The sequence below is a fragment of the Megalops cyprinoides genome, chromosome 12 (assembly GCF_013368585.1).
Source record: "Megalops cyprinoides isolate fMegCyp1 chromosome 12, fMegCyp1.pri, whole genome shotgun sequence".
In the NCBI taxonomy this organism is placed as follows: Eukaryota; Metazoa; Chordata; class Actinopteri; order Elopiformes; family Megalopidae; genus Megalops; species Megalops cyprinoides.
Genome location: NC_050594.1, coordinates 21,271,589 through 21,293,575, shown reverse-complemented (window position 1 = coordinate 21,293,575; position 21,987 = coordinate 21,271,589). Strand labels below are relative to the sequence as shown.

Below are 21,987 nucleotides of genomic sequence, written 5' to 3'. Positions count from 1 at the left end.
ACAATGATATTGTCATTGCTGCTTTACTGTTGTTGTGGTGTAACATTATGGTTATACTTTGAATCCAAAATCATTCATTCACTTGTCATTATTGAAAAAAATAAGGCGTTCAAGGGATGTTGTTTCATTTTTTTCATTTAATGCCATCATAAAGACCCAGAAATGATGACCGCAATTGGAATTTTAAAAATCGATATCAAGACAGCGTTCAGGAATGTAACTCCTGCTCATGATAAAAATATGGAAAATTAAAATTCAGCGTCCTAACGATCCGGTTCACGACGGAGTCAGGGGGTGTCGTAAAATCGGGAACCAGCTCTACTGGCAGCGGCAATGTCCAATAGGAACTTGAATACTACCGGCATATTCAAATCGGGTTCTTCCATTGGTTGGTCATGGGTTATAACGCCTCAAATAAATACGTCCTCCCGCTACCCAGAGCTGCTTTTGCCGAAGTGGACGGAGGCGCAGAAAGAGGTTCAGTGGCTTAGAACTGAGTTGCTATACCGCACTCATAAACCAGTCGGCGAATCAAGGCACCTCCAAAACGTCCCATATGGAAGAAATGGAAGAAGAGTTAAAATGCCCTGTTTGTGGATCTTTTTTTCGGGAGCCCATTATTCTTCCGTGCTCTCACAATATTTGTCTGGCTTGTGCTCGGAATATTTTAGTGCAGACCCCCGATGCTGAGTCGCCGCAGAGCAGCCGGGCTTCCGGCTCGGGGGTCTCCGACTATGATTACCTTGATTTGGATAAAATGAGCCTGTATAGTGAGGCGGACAGCGGCTATGGCTCATATGGGGGCTTCGCTAGTGCCCCGACCACCCCTTGCCAGAAATCCCCGAATGGGGTGCGGGTTTTTCCCCCTGCCGTCCCTCCTCCCCCTTCCCAACACCACTTGCTCCAACACCCCGGCTCCTTACCCCCTATCCCCCGCAACTCCTGCATCACCTGTCCGCAGTGCCATCGCAGCCTCATCCTGGACGACCGGGGGCTCCGCGGTTTCCCCAAGAACCGGGTGCTGGAAGGGGTGGTCGACAGGTACCAGCAGAGCAAAGCGGCCGCGCTCAAGTGTCAGCTTTGCGAGAAGAGTCCAAAGGAAGCTACCGTGATGTGCGAGCAGTGCGACGTCTTCTACTGTGATCCTTGTCGCTTGCGATGCCACCCTCCACGGGGTCCGCTCGCCAAGCATCGCCTGGTTCCGCCGGCGCAAGGCCGGATAAGCCGCCGGACTAGTCCTCGGAAAATCTCTACCTGTACAGAGCACGAACTGGAAAATCTGAGCATGTACTGTGTACAGTGCAAAATGCCTGTGTGCTACCAGTGTTTAGAAGAGGGCAAGCACTCCACGCATGAAGTCAAGGCTCTCGGAGCCATGTGGAAACTTCACAAGGTAATGCCAATGGTTACTTTCCCACCGTATCTTAAAGTAACTGCCATAGTTATTAATGTATTCAGCAGAAATATCGGATTTGGTCCTATCAATATTTTTATATTAGTAGATTTCACTATAGGTAACTGCAGTAAGCAAATTTGTTTCTTTTATCATTTGGAATGTATTTTGTAAGCGCTCTTTTAAAGTATTTAAAGTATAACCTAATGGCGCCATGACCATAATTAATTTTGCATCGATAATAATGTGCCTGTTCATATAGTCAGGCCTAATAGATTCAAATCACTTTATCTTCTTTTCTCGAAAGCCTCTTTGTGGGTCATTTGTGTTTATCACGTAGCATACGAGGGTATCATTTATCAAGCCAATTTCAATTAAACTGATATTTCCAGTACTCAGATTCGGGAATTTGATAAATACATGCACAGTTTTGCTGAAAGCAATGCCGTATAAATGCACACTGAACGAGGACTCTGTGTTTGCCTGTAACTAAGCAAGTGCATGAGCCGCTATATCAACATCTCTTCAGAATTTAACGCCAAAGGCACCGTTGCCTCTCGCGCGTAATAAGCGACAGCGACGTAGACAATCAACCATCTGCGCCAACAGCAGACGATTTTCCGGGCTGTTCAGTCTAAGATAAATTGACTCACATCTTTCTTATCTCACCTGAAGTCTGTGTAAAGAGTTGAAATGATTTTTACTCATGCACCGGTTCTTTCGGTTCAAATGCATAGCTTAAGCATTAAGAAAATGGCGTGCTTCGTTCATGAGCGTTCGTAAAGCACAACACTGCTTTGAAGTATCGCCTTGCTGCTGTGGTGTGTGCGTTGATTTGACACGACGTTTGTCTTCTGCAGAAAAATATTATTTGGAAAGAGTGTACCTGTATATACTTTACTTGCAATTGTATTTTGGCATAAGGAATATGGTAAGCACATATGTGAAATTGCATTGTAGGTCAAACCTGTTCACCCTGTCCTCTCATGCTTAACATGAGATTGGATTCTCAACAAGTCATGGAGCTGCATACGTGGTGTGCTCCTTGCTTTGTGTGGGTGTGTGGGACTACATGTGAGAGAGAGTACACAGGTCCTGGAGAACCTCCTCTTCAGTAAGCAGTTACCATGGAGAAAGTGTGGAGACAGGGGCTCTTTGTTTGCCTGGAGCAGCAGCAAGTCAGACTGTCTCAAAGATCACCAAAGTTGCAGATCAGTCTCCCAAAGGGAGCCCTGACAAGGTGTAATAACCCACAGCTAAGAAACAATCAGCAAAAACCTCCCAAATGTGATTAGTGATACTGCTTATCCTGAATTTAATGTGTGGACAAAATGTTATTCCATAAAACATGTTGCTTGTTGAACATAGAAAAACCATGTTCTGCAGGGCATTTACAAATTACTGTGTTGAAATGGACTCTGCTTTAATGGTGGCCTTGGTTGTTTTTCTGTTGTTGGACATACCCTCTTCTGAACAGCTAAAAAAAACCAGACTGACAGACCTATTGCAGTTTTTATAGAAAGACAGTGTGGCGCCTTAAAGATCAGATGTTTCTATTTAAATGATGACTACATGACACAGATGTCAGTGCAGTTTGTGTAGATGTTATTTGGAGCCAGATTTTGAGTGGCCTGTTAGCCTCACATCAAAGGGCATATTAAGCCCCATTTTCTGTGCCGTTTATCTCCTCCCACACTGACAGCCCACACCTCCGCACTCTCAGCACCAAGTGGGCGATTACAGAGTGGCTCTGGAGAGGTCCAAATATAGCTGCATATGTGTCGCCCTCCCTTTAGGCTCAGCTATCGCACTTTGTGGCCAGCTCATTATCGAAAGGATAATCTGCATGAAACGCAAGTAGTTATTTTAGTATGAGATGGATTGGCTGTAGAACAGTCACAGATGCTTCACAATGTAGGTGAGACCTATGTTCCGCATTTAGTATGACAGAACATTATTCTGTCAAAATAGTGTTGATGCCCGCAGTGTCCTTCATATCTCAAGATGTTTTCCATTTGATGCCACTCAGCATCGAGATGTCGTCAGTGTGGTACAGGTGGTTCCTCTCTGGTTCTCCATGCATTCTAGTTTCCATGGCACCTGCTTGTGGATTTTGCCTGGCTCTCCTGACCTGTCATCAGAAGCTGTTATCTGTGGAAGCTTAGCAGATGGCTATAGTGAGGGCAGGAAAGCCGGTGGGCAAGCAGCTTTCAAACCCATCAGACATTCCTGAGGCAGAATGAAGTCTGCCAAGGAGCAAAGTGAAAAAACCTCTAGGCAATATTAAAACACTCACACACACACATACACTCACACACACACACACAAGCACGTGTGTGTAGGTGTGTGTGTGTGTTGCATTTAAATGTTGACTTGGAGCTATCTCACTTTATGTATTCATTATATGTGAACATTTTTATATATTTATGTGACTCTCTATTTACCGTTGACATGCCTCCCCAGTGCCTTTGCCAGACGCTACATTTCATTTGTTTAGAAAATGATTTCAGCTGAATGTTTTTCAAAATGAGATGGGGTAGCGGTGCTTTTTTAGTATCAAATCAGCTTGCTGAAAAATATGTGGAGATTGGAATTGTGATTCTGTGGTAGTGCTGAGTATTAGAAAGTCCTGAACACCACAGCCTGAATGATACATTGAATGTGAAGATACTTGTTAGAATTAGATTAGCAGTGCGTCAACAGCATTAAGTAGAATGGAAAAATAATTCAGATTAATATAATGCTAATCACAAAAAATATAAACAACAGGGCACTGTAACTCACCAGGATGTGATCTAGGTAGGTAGATCTAGGTTGCATGAAGTCTAGGCACATCACAAGGATGCACAGAAGGACCATGTGAAAAAGTTCTATATTTTCCCTTGTAAAAGGCAATTTGGATTGTAGAATTGAGAAACAGCACTTCATCAGAAATAAAAACAGAGGCCTTTGAATAGTCTCATAGTATAGTCTAGTAGGACTGTGGAAATTATTGTGACTTTGAGATGCCATTTTTAATTCTCGTAGACCAATAATATGGTTTGGCTTTCTTGTGTTCCTTATAAATATGCATTATGTACAGGTGTTAGCCAGTGCAAGACAGATATTTCTGAAAGTCCTTGTACTTGCAAATGAGTCCTTTGTTACCCATGAACAGTTGGCAGATGTTAACATGATATAAAGTTCTGCCTGTATCAGCACTTCTACCTTGAAGCCTTTGATGGAAACCTGCTCATTGGTGCACACATCTCTGATATTTATTTTTGGACATTGCAAGAAAGTAGTCTTCAGTGGTCCAAGGAATTGTGATGATACTGAAGTTAGTGGCTGATCTGTCGATACTCTATCAGTATAGTATCTGTCAATTTAGTGTCACCTCTGTAAAACACTGACTGTCCAATCCATGGATATTATTATTGACAATTAATAATAAAGGATATATCAAAATAATAATAATAGAGTCATTTAAGCTAGCAAGCATGAGGTATCACCCACAATGTATTTTTTATTGTGTTGGATGAAACAACACAGTGATCATTGTATTTATTACTTCAGAAATACAACAGCTTGAGGTTGTATTGTGTTTGCATTATTAAGATTGTGGTCCCATGTACAATGAGAGAGGAGAGCATGATGTTGTAGGGCAGATTAGGGTCTTTCCGCTTCAACTGTCCCAGCCATTCTCTGCTAGTATTTCATTCAGCACAATAGAGTACTCTGTCTTTAATGCTAATCGTGGTGCTTCCAGGGTGTTCAGAACTAGAGTGATGTGAAGTATCCACTGCTGAAGCTGTGTTTGCAGTGCCCAGGCAATAGTGAGAGGGATGTTGGGGCTTCGCTCAGGCTCTGGGGTTCCTCATGCCTTCAAACAAACACTGGGGTACCGTTCCTCTCTGGTTGCAGCTAAAAGTGGCTCCTTGTCCTCTGAAAGTAAGAGCTATGCCCTCATTATCAAACCATCTGCTCTGTTTTCATCCTTTCATTCCTTCTTAATTGCATCTGACGGGGGCTTCACGGACTCAACCTTACAATGCGTATTGATGAGCTTTTAGGAATTCATCACAAACAACTGTGGAGCATGTTCTGTCAATATACATGCACTGAATGTAGATGGGAAAATCCAGCATGGAGGATTCCGGCCCAAATTACAGATTGACACAATGCAACATCTAGTGTTGGTGAGAGCAACAAGTTATTAACCCTGACAGAGCTAAGATTCAGCTTCAAGATGTTCTGAGTTGAAATACGAAATTTCGTAACAAGTTATCTTAATGGATTTAGAGGGAAATTATTGCTCTGTGATGTGGATTTAACATGAGATTTCAAATGAATCCATCTTGATGATATGCGGTGTCCTAATATAACTGATAGATAAGATAGTTAAACCCATATGCGCCATTCCATCGTGCCAAAAGGTATTAGATCACTACAGAAAGTACTTTCTATACCATGTCTATTCATTGTAAATCAGCATTCTACCATCACTTCAGATCATACTCAAGGCTCAATACCCTGTCTTTTAACTGTGGAGTTTTTTGTTTTTTTTTTAAATGCAAGCAAAAGCCAGCCAAAAAAAAAAAGCTAAAAAAATGAAAGTCAGTTTTTGTTGTAAATCGGATAAATAACACATACATATCTGGAGATGGAGACCTTTGGAACAATCCTGCACAGTTATTCGAATGGTTGCGTGCACTGTGTCTGAGACTGAGCAGTGAGCAGACAACAGATGACAGATGCATCCTGGCACCAGCTGGTTACCAGCCCATTGGCTGTGCAGCAGAAATGAGCCTGACATTCTTCAAAGTTATTGAATGCCCATCGGAAGGGATCTTCATGTGGAGCCAATATCTACCCTGGACTAAACAGGGCAGCTGCCCTACAGGACCACACACATTCATATCCTGTAGGTCAGCACCATTCACAGCCGTATCGATCAGTTTCTGCATTGCCTCCTCTCGCAGAGCACTTGCAATTAGTGTTTTTGACTTGGCATTTGCCTGTAGACTACCATCTGGATGCTAATGTCATTATTTTTGATGAAATTCAAAGCAAAACAAGAAACTAAAAGTTACTGTCTTTTGGAAATGTTGAAATGTGTCTTGCATACTGTGAACTGTCAGCTTGTATCTGTTGTTCTTATTCTAAACTGGATCAGAATACTAAAAACACATGGAATACCAAAATCCAGAGCAGCACTAGACCCCAGTGTAGTAGCATAAGCCAGTGTTATACTACCGGATATCTGGAGCGTTTTACTCAACACTTATTTCAGCAACATCACTCCATACAGTTGGCTCCACAGTTCTGCCACTGCTTAGCCGGCTCATCACACACAGGGTCAAAGGTCACTCTGTGAACCACAGGTTAGTAGAGTACAGCAGGTAATTGGGATAAGAACAGAAGGCTCTGGCTGCAGACGCTGACGCTGAGTTAAGTCACCAGTTGAGCAAATTAAAGAGCTTTTGAAAGTGTGTCACTCATCCCAGGATAGCTGAGCCTACGTTATGCCCTCCTGCACAATACAGGCTCAGCTATACTGGGATGAGTTTTTATTTACTTCTCAAGCAAAATCAATTCTCACAATTAATTTGCGGGGAACAAATGCTGATATAGTAATTGTGCTGAGTGCTGAGGCCTCTGGAGTATATTGTATTTAATCATAAACTACCACTGGGCCAGAAGACATTACTCTGAAGGAACATTTGCAGTTCTACCAAAGTTAATGGTAATGTCCCTGGGTCCTTAAATGCAGTGGTGCTATGTGTTCCCTCCCTTACGACCTGCAGCCTTGAGATTAGAGGATTTGGATTATCGAACACCCGTGCTTTTTATCACAAGTAAACACAAACAGGTTCCTTGATCGCCTCTTTCATTTGTACCTGTTTACCGTTTTGGCAAACAGCACGATGCCACTGCTTCACTGGGCTTTCAGCGGGCTCAGTGCAGTGGCTTCAGCAGTGTTTTTCCTTTTTAAAAGCTTGTCTGATGCTTTAAGCTGCGTGGGGTTTCAATCTCATCTCGAGCTGGGGGACATGTAGTGTCATGAAAAACACGAATGTTCTTGTGTTCACTGGCACTGAAAGCGCTCTCCTGGGCCTTTCTCTGGAGCATGCATGGCTTTAGTTCCAGTTTTGGATTCGCTCAAATTAAATCAGTCAATTTCACAGCACTCCCCTGGGCCCCCCATCATCTTTTTTTTTTTCATCTGAGGGGCGGGGGCCGAACAGGGTGTGAATATTAAACCTATAGTGTCAGCTGAGCTACTGCTCTGAATGGGAAGAGGAATGACATTCCTGCTTCCATGGCAACTAGTAGCCATTCTCAGATGGGGGGAGAGGCAACCCTGTCAGCAATTTTCTTCAGTCTTCCTGCAGCCACCAAGAATGCTCCCCTGCTGTGTGGAGCTGTTATTGGGTTGTTGCCAGGGAAGGGGGGGGGCTAAGATTGGCTACTCACTGCTACTTCATTGGCTACTACTACACTGAAACCAGGCTAGCATGATCTGGAGCCCAGTCTGGCAGATCCAGCATGGCACAGTTTCTTTTCCATTGTATTACCTGCAACTAGAGCTGTAGCGTATAGTGCTACACTGAATGCGGCCTCAGAGTTTTAAATCTGACACTGATGTTTTCCAAAAAAAATATTGACTTCTCTCAGCATCTAGTAACTTGCCATGATCTGTGATAGTGTCATGCTCCTTTCTCAGTTGAGGGTTTGTCTCCTCAATTTTTAGCACCAAATGTAATGGAAGCAATGTATTTATGCAGTTTGCAGACTGCACCCGCAGCTCACTCACAAGTAGGCCAGCATATTAATGCACAGTAATGCTAGGAGGCTGCATTGACATGGGTCAGCATGACAAAAAAGATGATGGAAAGCTCTTAGGAGTCTGAACAGAGCAAGCTAGCCTGGTTCCAGCTTGACAGTGGAAAGAAGGGGGTACTAGAGCCCTGGGCAATGAATACCCTATTTCCCCTGTCTGCTTCCATGCTGGTCACATTTGATTAAACTGGCAAGACTTCAAGCGGTGAAGCCAACCTGCCTTATCTGTCTCTTAAGACAGCTTGACCATGTCTAAACCTACAGATTCTTGCAGAATTTGACATCAAAAACTCAATTCAGGCTAAAGAGCTGGACCAAAATAGAAGCGTTCCGCTGCCACTATAATTAGATGTTACCTCGCTTCTCAGCTCCCTCTCATTTCGGCACGTTAGTGTCACAGAGACTCTGTTCATTGTCTCACGAAGCAAAGGGTGAAGTGGCCTGTGTGATGAATTCCTCTCAGATCAGTAACACTCCGTAGATGTCAGAGCGCACAGTACTGTAAAACCAATCGAGTGAATCGAGGTCACTCATCTGTTTGTTTGGTGACAATTAACACGATTAATTAGTGTGGTTGATAACATCGGAGAGCGGGGCTTTGTTGCGAAAATTGCAATTAACCTAAAGCCTCAGCAATGGGAATGTCGATCAATCAGTCCAAATGAATATGAACCAATGCAGGCAGTGTAATGTTCTGCGTTCTCAGCTCCTGCCAGCAGGTGTGTTTGAGCTGGGGTAAATTGGGGAATTTGCAGGAAGTGAGAGATTGGCCTCCGAGCTCCTGCAGCTGCTGCGCCTGCTCTTTCATGTCGCTGTGTGTTTGATCTCTCCTCCGTATCGGCGCAGCACGCGGCTGATAGAATCTTCTGTAGATGTAATTCCATGAGTGTTCTTAGAACATTAAACCGAGATCCTCAAAGAATATGGCCAGTGGGGGGAGACGCGGTGTTGATATGATGTATGGTGAACGCCTCAATTCTGTTACGCGTTAATGCCTTCTTTAAGTGATTTAAGCCGATTCACTCTGAAAAAGGCTGAGGAGGAAAGTGCTGGTTTCCTTCCTTCGCTAAAACGGAAAAGACAAGTCAGATGCACAGCACGGGATCCCCGCACCTTCCCCGCTGTGAGTAATGGGATTCTGTGTCAACCTGCTTCCTTGGAGTCCAGCATTGCTGTGTGCGTATGAAATCTCTGCAGGACTGCCATCTGTGACAGCCAGCAGAAAACCAGGCAAACACAGCTACAAGGCCGAGGTTAAATTCTGACAAAATTTGGTCAGGCAAATCTGTTGGGTTTGAGAGGTGAAGGTTTGAATGTTCAATAGTACCCATCTGACATACAGTCCAAGTCTCATGAAATGTTGAGATATTCAGAAAGCCAACACAATCTGACCTATCATAAAGTCATTTTAAAAAGTAAAAAAAAAAAAATTCTGCCCTCTCAGCAAGGGTGAAACAGCATTAAATGAAAATCTAATCATGTCAATCTTATCATATCACTGTGTATATGTCCAGTCTTTTTCCATTGGCTGTAATGGAGAAACCCTAAGCTTTTACAATCAAAGTAACAGTTTAATGATTAGCTTCAATATTATTGTGTATTTGTGAGAACAAGAAATTTAATTAGTGACACAAAATGTATTAATAATATTTAGTAGCATATAATATATTGTTCACTCAGTGCACTGGCTGGATAGGGCAAAAGAGAGCTGCCCAAACTTGGTGAAGGAAAGCAGAAGCCAATCCAATTTTAACTTTTAATGCTGGATTCCAAATGAAAGACCCATTTCATACCTTTCAATGCTAGAGTATGGAGTGTGCTACATGCATGTATAACAAGCAAAATGAAAATGCTAGAATAACCATAAACCTCTACATAATAACTCTACATAATAAATACAACATAGCCTGCACTGTGTATGTGTGCATCTCAAGGCAAATTTGATGGGTTGTTAAGGAAAAACATGTTTGGTTCCAAAACCACACATCAAGCATCACTTTGAATCAGTTACAATGGAGGCACCAGAAGGAGTGCGATAATGGCGTGAATGTTTGTCAGAGACTTCCAGCAAATCTGTAAAATTGCAGAAAATCTGATCTACCCTGTTTCATGGTTTGCTTGGTGAGACTCATGCCTCAATATTTCATTTTCATGTTCGCCTCAGCTATCTCTATTTGCAGTTACACAAACCTGCAGAGATCCAATTTTTCCTGTTTTATCTCTGTAGTAGTTAGCTTATGGGACTACAGACCAGATGGCGGCTGGTCTGAGTCCTGAGGGGGGCATACTGTTCATCCTGACCTTGAGGCTTGATCCTGACCTTGAGAAGTTGCTACAAAATGGATCACAAGCAGGTCCTCTTGGATAAGACTGTCTCTGAATGCAATGTATGCTGATAGAAAGAGTACATGAATGAGGCTGGAGTCATTGACGTGAGGTGGAGGAGCAGGCTGAGGGAGCAGTGACATGAGCACTAGTTAGGCAGAGTGCCGAAGACATACAGTTCGATTGCACTTCATTAGCGGTGTGATATTCATCCCCCAGCTGGTGTGTAAAGAGATTAACTGTGTAATCGTAATGAGAGAGAGAGAGAGACCCAGAGTGCCTTCCTAGCTTCCGCCAGCCGATACCAACATCGTTGCCTCTGTTGAAAGTGCTTATTCATAAAATCACTGAAGTGAATGGGAGTTTTTTTTTGTTTGTTTTTCATGAGTAACAGTCTTGCATATTTTTAGAACAACAAAAAGCTGACATCCTTATTCTGCTGTTAAGGCTTCATTCGATACAGTTTTGAATGACGTGTGTTAATGATCTTCAGGGCTGTAGTGTGTATAAAGTTTAAGGACTCCTGTAAATGGTTTAGAGGGTTCAGATCATGGGGAGGGCACTCTTGTTGTGTTCTGGGGCTATGTGTATGTCCAGAATCTGTAAGCCCGGTACATGGATCGACCAAGAATAGGAAACAACGCAAGTCTGAATTCAGCCTTGCAGTGCCTCAGGTCTCTTCAAACAAAGCACTGATATAACTCCACCTGGAAACAGCGCTTGTACCACACACACACAAAAATCATGTCAAGTCATGGAGGTCTGCTTTGGGAAAAGCTCGATTCTCACCGGCACATTAAAACGCTGCCTTTGTGACTGCCCCCTTGTTGTGGGAGATAAAGGCAGAGGCGATCTCGCAGAGTTGGGGGAGCGATGCGGTGCTCACAGCTGCGCTGACGCTGAGCGGAGGTGGCAGCAGAACTGAGAGCCTACTGCACTGATCTGCGGGAGAGCCGCTCCGGCACACACGCTGTGGGGTCAGGATCTTCACCGTCGTAACCGTGAATGTGACCGCCTGTTTGGAGCATTCTGGGGCGTACTCGCGTAATTCACGTTCTCATTATTGGGGACTCCCTCAGTGGCGTTGCCAGCGTGCTCCTTTGTAACCACATACAACTGTGGGTTTAGTTCCTATGTACACAAGACATTCTGCGCCACAATGCAGCCTAGCGGTGAATTATTCTTGTTGTGCCCCACTAAAATCTGAGAGCATCCACTGTGGTAAAATTGTCTCACTCGTGTAGCGTAATATAATTGTATCTTGTCAAAATACATCAGCCCAGATTTTGACACATTTACAGCGGGTGATATGACTGTAACATTGTAACACCCATACAAAAAATAGTATGTTAAGACTATATTTTAGAGAAGATATTTGTAGCTCAAACGATATATTGAAAATATGTAAATTATTACCATTTTGGAATACTTGCAATACACTTCTGCTTTGCATTCATATGTTTTAAATGTATTTGCAATTTTTTCTTGGGCTGGACAAACATATTTCTCAGCATATTACATTATATTTATTTTTTTTGTTTATGGGCATGTGGGCCCAAGCAGAATATTGATGCTCACACCCCATTCCTGATGTTTCTGTCTCTATTCAACCATCTCTACAGAGGTCTAAAGCATTATTACAGACCTTCTGGCAAAAACTGTTTTCTGCTTGAGATTGCTTCCAAACAACTCTCATATACGTGATCATACTTGATGCATTAATGATGGTGGAAAAAAAACAATAAATAATTCATTAATTGCCACAGGGGAGAGCTCCATCTGATCTGAAAAAAACACAGGAAAAGGATGTCTGTTTTCCTTTCTATGTGAAACTGTAGAACTGGCAGAATCCCTGACCTGATGTGCGAATTGATTCTGAACAACTCTCCGCTCCTTCAAAACCAAACAACCAATCAAATCCACTCTTCACTCTTAACAATTTAGTAGACTAGAATAAAGCAAGTCTGTACTTGTTACTCCACTGCCTGTCCAATATGAAAGATCTGATGTGTGTTCAGGTAGGATGGGGTAAGGAAAGGGATGGGTTGATGATGGGATTTGTCTGCCAAAGGTCTGAAGTGAATAGGAGCCAGGAGCTGTGAATGCTTTCCACAAAAACACACTATTTGAATACTTTTCTCGTAGGTGCGGTTTTTGTTAAACACCCAAATTTCAGATGACCTTCAGAACACTGGAATGAATCCGGAGGCTAAAGTAAGCCTTTTTTTAGCTCGCACTACAAGTAAACAGATGCGGCGAGGGCAACAGTGTTTCTGAGCCCAGTGACAATAGTGGGAAAAGTGATGGCAGGGTCAGGATGTGAGAGACTGGACCCAAGGTGCTGACCAAATGTGAACCAAGGAGGGATACAAAGAAATGCGAACGAGGCAGGGAGTGTATAAACCCATGTCTTTATACTCCCAATCCAGTCATTGTTAGCATTCCGCCCCCTCTTAAGTTCTACTCATAACACCTGTCCTAGCTTCCTTTTGAAATCAGATGCGGGTCTGCAGCTGCACTTGTAACAGCCGTTTATTCTGCATTTAGGGTGACACTTCCCGGAGATTGCCTGTTATTTGCGGAAGCTGAACCCGCAGCTACATTATATCCTGCGACACACAAGCTCCTTTGCCCGGTTGCGGAAAAATGCAACACAAAATGGCCAAGAGCTTTGACTGAATTATTCATGGGGAGCACGTGTTCTGTCTTAATTGCAGAGCTGATTGTTCCTCATGTAGGACAACCCTTGGCCTGCCTGAGACTCAGCTTTGGTTTGACTACAGATGATCTGGCAGCAGTTTATATGCATGCGCATTAGAATGAATCCTCGCCTGGCACAGCTAGCTGAGCCCTGGGAGTCGAACACAGAAACAAAAAGGAACGAACAAAGGCTTAACCAGTGCTTATGAGCATACCACATCTATTAATAAACTTCCAGGCACATTACTGGGTAATTAGCTGAACTATATGGATGCCACATATGGACAGCTTTCAATTTGCAGTTAACAGTATGAAAGCTCAGTCAGCATAACAAAACAGTCTTAATTGTCAGTTGTTGAATTCCGATAGATCTGAGCTGTGTGTCAGTGCTTGACCTCATTTGGAAGCATATGCTCTCTCGCAGACACATATAGAGAGAGGCGCTTTTTCCATTTGCAAGTGTAAGAGACAGGCTACTGCTCATAATTCAGTGCAAAGTGGTTTTTATATGGCCAGGACATCCCTGACAAGCCATCATCACCTGAGGGAGAACAGAGGAGAAGAGAGAGGGAACAAGAATAAGAAGGGACGGGAGGACAGGAGGGAGAGAAGTGAGGAGAGGAGGTAGCTGGAGAAGATGACAGACATAATTTGGAGGCAATCATGACAAGCCAGTAGTCATTCTCTCTACAGGATGTGGGTTATGAAAAGGAATCCTTAGATTATGGATTTGAGGATTTGTAAAAAGAGACAAAGAGGCCTTTTGAAACAAATTAAGGCTCATTGAAAATCTTCCAATTCTTTTGTATTACTATACCTCTATACAATTGCAATGTCTGCTGCTGACATACAGTTCTCATCAGTCTAGCTAAGGGTGAAACCAGACCAAAGTCTGGTTTTCACTGAGGGGTGAGGGGTGATTTGACAGATCAGAGCAGCAGCTGTGGGAATCCGCCGGCTATTTGAGGAATGGGATTTTCTCATGCTCCTTTGCTGTGGCCTCGCGGTGCTGTTGGTTCTTAGTAACGGCAGCTGTCGTGGCTTCCCAAATGCAGGGGTCATCAGCCATCCTTTCTCACTCTCCATCCTCTTCCCTGCCGAGTGACTCACCCGAGTAGAGCAGGCAGGAGCAGGGGAGGATGAGGGAGAGGAGAGGGAAAGTGGAGGGGTGTTTTTACAAGGTGTTCATTACAGTAGAATGGAGCCAGCTTTATTGCTCCCCTCCGGAACTAAGGTTGTTTTCTGACCGGATAAAAGCGGACGCTCTCTTTCCGCTTAACCTCTCTGAATGATAATAAAGTCTCCGCTGGGCTCCCTTCTGGCCCACTGAACCGAACAGGCTTCCCAGAGCAGGGGGCGAGTGCAGAGTTCATTCCCACCGGCCTCGCTGGTCCGCTTACACATGCGTTCACACACACCCCAACCCCCGCAACTCTTTCTGTTCACACAGCCCTCTGTGACCCCATCTCATGCACACACACACACATGACCTCAGCATTCTTCAGTTACCCAGAGGGTTTGTGTGCTCTGATACACAGACTTGGCACAGATGTCCATCATTGTAAATTCCATCACTATGTCAGGCCCATCTCTATAAAATAGCATTGTGGAGCAGTGTTTGGAGTCCTGGAATCATCTTCCAAGAGGGGGGGTCCAAATCCATAGTGGAAAAGCCACTGCAAGTGTGCGCAATATACCATAAGTGCTCTAACCGAAACTCTGCGGTGGGAAGGCTGAAAACGCGTGAGTGTGGGATGTGAAACCGTGAGCGCTGCCAGGCGTTCTGAGGAAAGGGCTTCTGCCAAGCAAACAGCAGACCACGTTTTTGTAGAGTCACGTTTGCAGAGGAGCTCAGGTGTCAGTCAGGAGGGCCTTTTCTTGCATGCTGTGGGTCTGTCAGCTGTGACTGGAGTGTACATGACTCAGAGTGAAGTGCAGTGATGGCTAAATGATGAGCGCCATCGGTGGAGATGGAGTGGGGGGGTGCTGAAGTTCTGTCTCTTTAAGCTCACATTAACCCGTTACTTTGAAAGCAGATGCTACTCTCTTCTGGAGAATTTTTAAATAACCACTTATGTAATTGATAGAGAATCTGTATTGCTTTGATTACGTTATACACACTGTTAACCATAATCATTGACAATCCTGTATACCCCCGTGTAATGAAATGGAATTGTCCTAATCACATCCTCGCCTCCTCCAGCAGTTACCAAGTCTGCCATGCCTATTGTTCAAATGCAGAACACCTTGTCCAATAGGATGTCTGAGTCATGTGACCTTATTGCTCTCTCCCTCTCCTTTCTATAGGGGCAGCTCTCACAGGCTCTGAACATTCTGTCAGACCGGGCCACTGAGGCAAAGGAGTTTCTGGTACAACTCAGAAATATGGTGCAGCACATCCAGGTATGGTAATATAAGTTCCACTCCCTACTGTATCCCTCCTGGCCCTATACATTGCCATATCCTGTCTACATGCCCCTGCTTACCCCATTGGTGTCTATGAGACTTACAGGAAGCCATTCTACTGTATAGGAACAAGTCATCTGTATGGGTCACCTTTTTTGGGCCCTTCTCACCAAATACAGTAGGTGCTCTTTGACAGATACCAGACATCAGCATCAGCATGCTGTTTTTGCAAACCACTCCACAGGTTTGACACATGGAGCTCTTGCTCTGCTCAGTTGATTCTTTTTTCACATAAATATTCCATCATTTAGCACTGTCTTTAATCTGTGCCTAAAGCAGAAGCATTTGTATAACATTAATCAGGACCATATTTATCTGTAAGAGGACCTCACTGGTGGGGTTGTGGGTGGTGCCAGCCACGGTGCAGTGGAAGGTAGCAGGGGCTTTTTTGGTTTGCTTGTTGTTGTTTTTTTTTACTGGTTTGATTGTGTGGATGTACGTTCTGAGCCACACAGGCAGGGTTGCAAATCTCAATGACTGTGTTGCCATGGTGTTTTTGTCAAGGTCAGAGTGGGGAACATTAAAGATGGCTCTTATGGGAAGAGAAGAGGGGAGTACTGTATCGTACTCACAGCTGATTAAAATGTTAGGCTTTTTTTCACTTGCTGCCCCTTCACTTTGACATATCATTTAGGAGAAAATTGTCTCAGTGCACAGTTTTTCGGTCTTTGTTTATGGACTTGTAACCTGTGCTAACAAGATTATATAAGCACACCTGTGGTGAAACCGAGATGATAAAAAATTTGATGGTTTGCATCCTGATTGGATTATCAGCCATCTGCATGATAGCCTGCATCAAGCCCTACATAGCTAAAAAGGTTATGAATCTCGACTCGGCTAGACCGCCTTTGAGTGGTGCCCTGTGCCCTGTCTGGCTCTCTGCTGGCCTCGCCTGCCCGTGTGCGTGTCTGTGTCTCTATTTCCCTGTTTGTGTGTGTGTGGCTGTAGCAGCCAGTGGTGCAGTGTGTGCTAGACCCTCTCTGCTTCCCTGCAGGAGAACGGGGTGGAGTTCGAGGCCTGCCTGGTGGCACAGTGCGACGCTCTCATTGACGCGCTGAACCGCCGGAAGGGCCAGCTGCTGTCCCGGGTCAACAAGGAGCACGAGCACAAGCTCAAGGTGAGTGAAGGCCCCGCCCCTAGGCACCTGTCTGTCAACTGTGCACAAAGGGCAGATGGGTGAAAGGCATTTCCAATTAATGAGGTCAGTTCATGTTGTGTTACTGTTTTATGATGCAAGAATAGGGGTGTAACTTTTAAATTTTGCTTGACTTAGTGTCATGCCTTTTAATGATGTTTGGTAATTGTGGTACAATCCGTCTTTATCAGTACCGTATTTCAGTGTTTTGCATGGTAAGGTATGGTAAGAAACCTTAAGATGTCCCACTGAAGTATTTGGTATTCTCGGTGTGATGGATGAATGAGCCATGAAAGAATACAGATGGACAGAGATTTGTCGCTGTATTTTTCCAGTCACGGTGTCCCTGTGATATCTGGTTTGTTTTTAACCAATTTTGTTTGTTGCTTATTCTACCCTCGGGGTTTAGATTCCACAGTGGTAGCAGTGCTGTAAAGGCATATGTGTGTGTTTGTGTGTGTGTGTGTGTGTGTATGTGTGTGTGTGCATGTGTGTGCGGTCAAAGTCAAAGAGCAGGGGGAGGAAAGAGGAAACAGCAGTGGCGTTCTGCCTCTAATTTCACACTTGATTGGTCTGTGGAATTAAATTTTCACACAAGTGGGTGTTTAGAGGCGCACACGGCACATCCTCTCCCTCTGCCATGTTTGAATGGCGGAAGGAGGAGAGCCATTTGTTTTCACAGAGGCATGGGATGAGCTTGGAGCACAGGTTTGTACCTCCTTTTAAACGATCTGAAAATGCAGGCTCTCTCCTACGGTAACAAGAATATTTCCTCAGTTTAAGACTGTGATCTTTGGGAAGGATCTTAATAACAATTCAAATTTATCCCAGCAATCCCCTACAGCCCTCATTAAGCCTTTTCTCTTCGCTTCCCGGAAAATTGAGACATTCCAGGCTAGGCCCTTAAAAGCATGCTGGTAATTGGAGTCAATGCGAAGGAAGGGGTGTGTCTTCTAGTTGGGTAATGCTTAGAAGGAGATTAGGGGTCAAATAACTGTGACACACTCAGTAATTGGGAGAGACTCAGCCCCCAAATTAATGTCATTTCCCCATACACTGAGCATCAGAAGAATGGGAATTGGGAGTCTCTTGTTATTTTCCCATAATGCCTTGGGGTGATTGACTCGCCCTGGGGGAGACAGGAATCTGATAATGAGAAAGGCATGCCTTTACATGTTGCCTACAGGAAATAGAAGGTAAGAGAGGTGTATTCCATAAAATCGGACATTTTATTTATGACGGCATGTCTGCTTCTTTGCAGCGGTGGTGATCAATGGCAGGAGTTGATTGGTGGAAGCGTTCGTGTGAGATCTGCTTTTCCATCTTGTTAGGGAAAAGCACTTCAGCGAGAGTTATCGCGTGGATTGGTCGCATATTCTTTCATCAACATTTGATTTCCTCTGATTGTGCGGAGTGCTTTTAAACCAATTAATTTAATCATCAAACAGCATGCGCTCCAGCCCTGTTGTCCTCCATGGAGACAGATCTCATATTTCCAAACTGATCCTCTCCTGTGACTGTCAAGACGAGACCTGTGACGCCAGCGGCCCGTCTCCATGGTGACCAGGGACGTCGCGAGCCTGTTCAAGACTGCCTAAGTGCAGTGGTCTTCAATATCAATGAATCAGTGCACTCTCTATAGAGGCCACATTTAAGGGAAGCTTTGATTAAATCTTTTATGCGTGGTGCAGATTCTCATTTTGATTCGAGATGAAATTTCACTGTGGAAATTTTTCATGTCCTTATGGCAACTGTGCATGAAGCATTCATGATGACTCAAAGACAATGAGTCCCTCAGATATCTCCATGGCGTCTCTGTCGCTGTGAACAGACATTCCTGCCCTGAACATCCTCTTTCTGCTCGACTCTCCTCACTTTCTCTCCGTGTCTCATCATTGCTCTTTGACTGTCAGGCCTCTTCGATGAGAAGCAGCGGCCCAGAGGCCCTCACACCCCCCCAGTTCTAAAAAGCCCAAACCAATAGCATTGCTCTGTGCTGCTGAGGGGAAGATGTGGTCTTCAGCACAGTTTAAGACTGATCTTCAGTTCCCATTCTGTGTTTTCGGTTTGATCTTTGGGGATGAAGGCTTGATTAGTCCTCACCTATCAGATTAAAGCCACCTTTCAAGTGAACAGTTTGACCCTTTCCTCACAATGGCTATACGAGGTAGGTTTGGGGAGTTGAGGGGGGGGGGGGGGGGCAACAGCATTAAAGCAGGACATGCTATATGTTTTTCTCTCACGTTCTGCTGCAGTCGTTAACCGTGTCTCCACACTGTATCCTCTTACTGCCCTCCGAGGAGCTGCAGCTTGGGCCTTTATTGGAGAAAGCTTTGACCAGATTTATATTCACCGCACAGCAAATCTGCGTCACTCTGGCTGTCCTCTGCTGCATCCTCTCTCACTGAGCGTCCCCTGCAAGCGGTGCCTCTCCGCCGAGGCCATTGCCACCGTCAGGCTAAAGCTTTACTGCGATACAAGATGCCTCGTAACTTCCCAAACGGTCTCTGAGATGGAAGCGTCTCAGTAATAATGCAACCTGTGATTTCTGCAAAAGGCATTCTTAAGAATTACCAACACATTATGGAAAAGATAATTCATCAGCTTGAGTAGCTTCTCCGTGTTTCTATAAAAGAGGTTGTTTTTACATTTATGGTTTTTTTTCCTGCTCAGAATTTTCCCCGGTGTTGTTGGTTATTTCATCAGTTTAATCATCAGGTTCCGCTTCAGATGTGCTTTAATTGCAAGATATGAGACCATGTGGCAACAGCAGTAGTAATAAAGAGACTAATATTGTTATTAATATTGAGAGTAGCGTATGCCTTTGTCCGCTGCAGGCGACACCTCCCAGAGGAGCAGGGCATGCAGAAAGTAATTATCATCCCCTCTAATACCCCCGCCCCGGCCCCTTATGTCTCCCTCCCGGTCATCATCCAGGACATTCAGCCTAACAGACTGCTGTGGTGCTGCTGCTAAATGTCAGATAAGAATTAACACTAAGGGCTTTGTATCACAGTGGTGATCAGACCAGGGGATCCAAGAACTAGTGGCGAGGATTTTGTGCCTTGTGTAGGTGGTGTTTTTGTTAGTTTTTGTTTTTTTTTTCAGGGAGACGCTGATCTCAGGACCTCAAGGTAGCAGTGGAGGTTTTGTTTAGAGAGGACTTTGTCTCATGGATGGTAGATGGCTGTGGAGATTTTGCTTAGCGAGGAGCTGGTCTCGAGGATCAATGGTGGCTGAGGGATCCTGTTTTGTCCCCTGCTGGAGCTCTCTGGTCCAATTATGGCCCTTCTTCAGTGCGGTATCGGCAGCGTGGTTTTTCTTCGCGTAGGCAGCCTCCCTCTACCTCTCCCGTCTCCTTCGCTCTCTGCGCGCCTCCGTTATTCATCCATTTTCTATTCTGAGCACTCGCTCTTGTTCTCTCCTTCAGTCTGTGTTCCAGCCAGCGCTGCCCTGCATTGTTCCTGCCTACTCACAGTCTCCTCTTCCTGCCCCTTTGGTCTTCAGCTAACTGGAATGCGTTCCCTCAGTCCCTCCACCCGCCGGCAATGAGGGGAGCTCTGAGCAGCGAATTGCTGACGTCACGACCGCTGACTTCAGGGACAGGATAGCAGCAGAAGAGAGAAAAATGCTTAATACAGGGAGGTGTTTCAGAATGATCAGTCAGCATCCGGTGTCAGTCCTCTGATAGAGGCACCAAATCATTGCAATGGAATGCAGTGCCAGTGGGACCTTAGCTGACTCAGAAGTAAGCAAAGTAGTTTCCAACCTAACTATTGTGGATATTTGGCAATACAGCAAGCATGAAGACAGTGTGTAGTGGATTGCGTGAGAGGGTGGTTTGGATGGAGCAATGGTATCCCTCCCTTTTTTCATTTTTTCTTCTTTGCCTCTTCGTCTTTCTCTCCCTGCCTCCCTCTCTTGATTTGCTTCTCTCTCTCTCTCTCTCAGTATGCTTATCTACCTCCGCCCTTCTTTTTTCCTCTCCCTCTCTCTCTCTCTCTCCCTGTCTCTCTCCCTGTCTCTCTCCCTGTCTCTCTCTGTCTCTCCCCCTCTCTCTCTCTCTCTCTCTCTCTCTCTCTCTCTCTCAGGGCAATGTTCTCATTAGGGTGTGATGGCGCAGCTCCTCTCGGTGTTTTGTGACCTAGTACAGCATGCTGTGCTGTAAACGGGGGCCGCAGGGCCAGTGGCTGTGCCGTCTGGATCAGGGCCCAGGCTGCCGTGAATCCGTGCAGCTGGCTGGAGCAGGCCGTGCCGCAGTGGCACACTGACGCACGCCCTTTGGCCGCTGGGTTTCTCTCCCTCCCTCGGTCTGTCCCTCTCCCATCTTTCGATCCCTATATCCACCTCTCACTGTCCCTTTCCTCCCGCGTAGTAATCTCACATCCCTGGGGACCTCTCAGCAGTGCGGTGGCTCTGATTGTGTGACAGTATCTCAAGGACTTTATGTTGATTATTTACTACCCATTAATAACAGCGTCTGACAAAGAGGAGGGCTTAGTCTGCTGATAGAGGGCAGGATTATCACAGATGCTTGCATTGCCCCTCTCATAAGAAAAAAAGAACTCGCCATGCCCCTGAAACTGATGAGAGTCAGCATCCTGCTGCCTGTGAATAATTCTGAATTCAGATACAGATTCTGTTAATGCTGTAAGTGCCTTATTCCACGAGGCATTGCAGCTTTCTCTGTTCTTGCATTGTTTCGTCATTGCCTTCACTGGATTGTAATACCTTGTTAGAATTACTCCTGCCAACAGAACCCGCGGAAGTGAATTAATCTTCCCACCACATTCAGTTGACATCACACCAGCCTGAACCGTGAACTGAATGGTATTAAATTTCCTTGTGGATGTTTCCCCCCCCTTTTACTTTCACTGGTTTGAGATATAAGGCCAAATGAAAGAAATGCTGAAGCAGGCGGTTTTGTAGGTGGTTGTAGCTGGTAGTGTGAAGACGGTAGGGAACTGCAGGGGGTGGGGGGGGGGGGGGGGGGGGCTTTGCCATGAAATGCACAGATAAGGCAGCCAAAGCCTCCTCCTGGACCGGTGCCACCCCACTGCAGGGACGGCGTGGCCCAGTCCTGACTCTGCACCGCAAACCAAGCTCAGAGCCACGGAGCTCTGTCATTAACTCTAGAATGGATCCT

General features: G+C 45.0%; 1 protein-coding gene across 4 annotated transcripts in view; it reads left to right on the top strand.

Moving 5' to 3' along the window:
- The first annotated feature begins 461 nt into the window (after nt 1–461).
- Nucleotides 462–21,987, top strand: part of trim9 (tripartite motif containing 9) — a 35,126-nt gene continuing 13,600 nt past the window's right edge. For all 4 annotated transcript variants that reach the window (XM_036542364.1, XM_036542362.1, XM_036542363.1 and 1 more), the window contains exons 1-3: nt 462–1,393; nt 15,548–15,643; nt 16,701–16,823. In XM_036542364.1, coding sequence (XP_036398257.1) covers nt 557–1,393; nt 15,548–15,643; nt 16,701–16,823 — 1,056 coding nt within the window. In that variant the 5' untranslated portion in view covers nt 462–556. The remainder of the gene's footprint in view (nt 1,394–15,547; nt 15,644–16,700; nt 16,824–21,987) is intronic.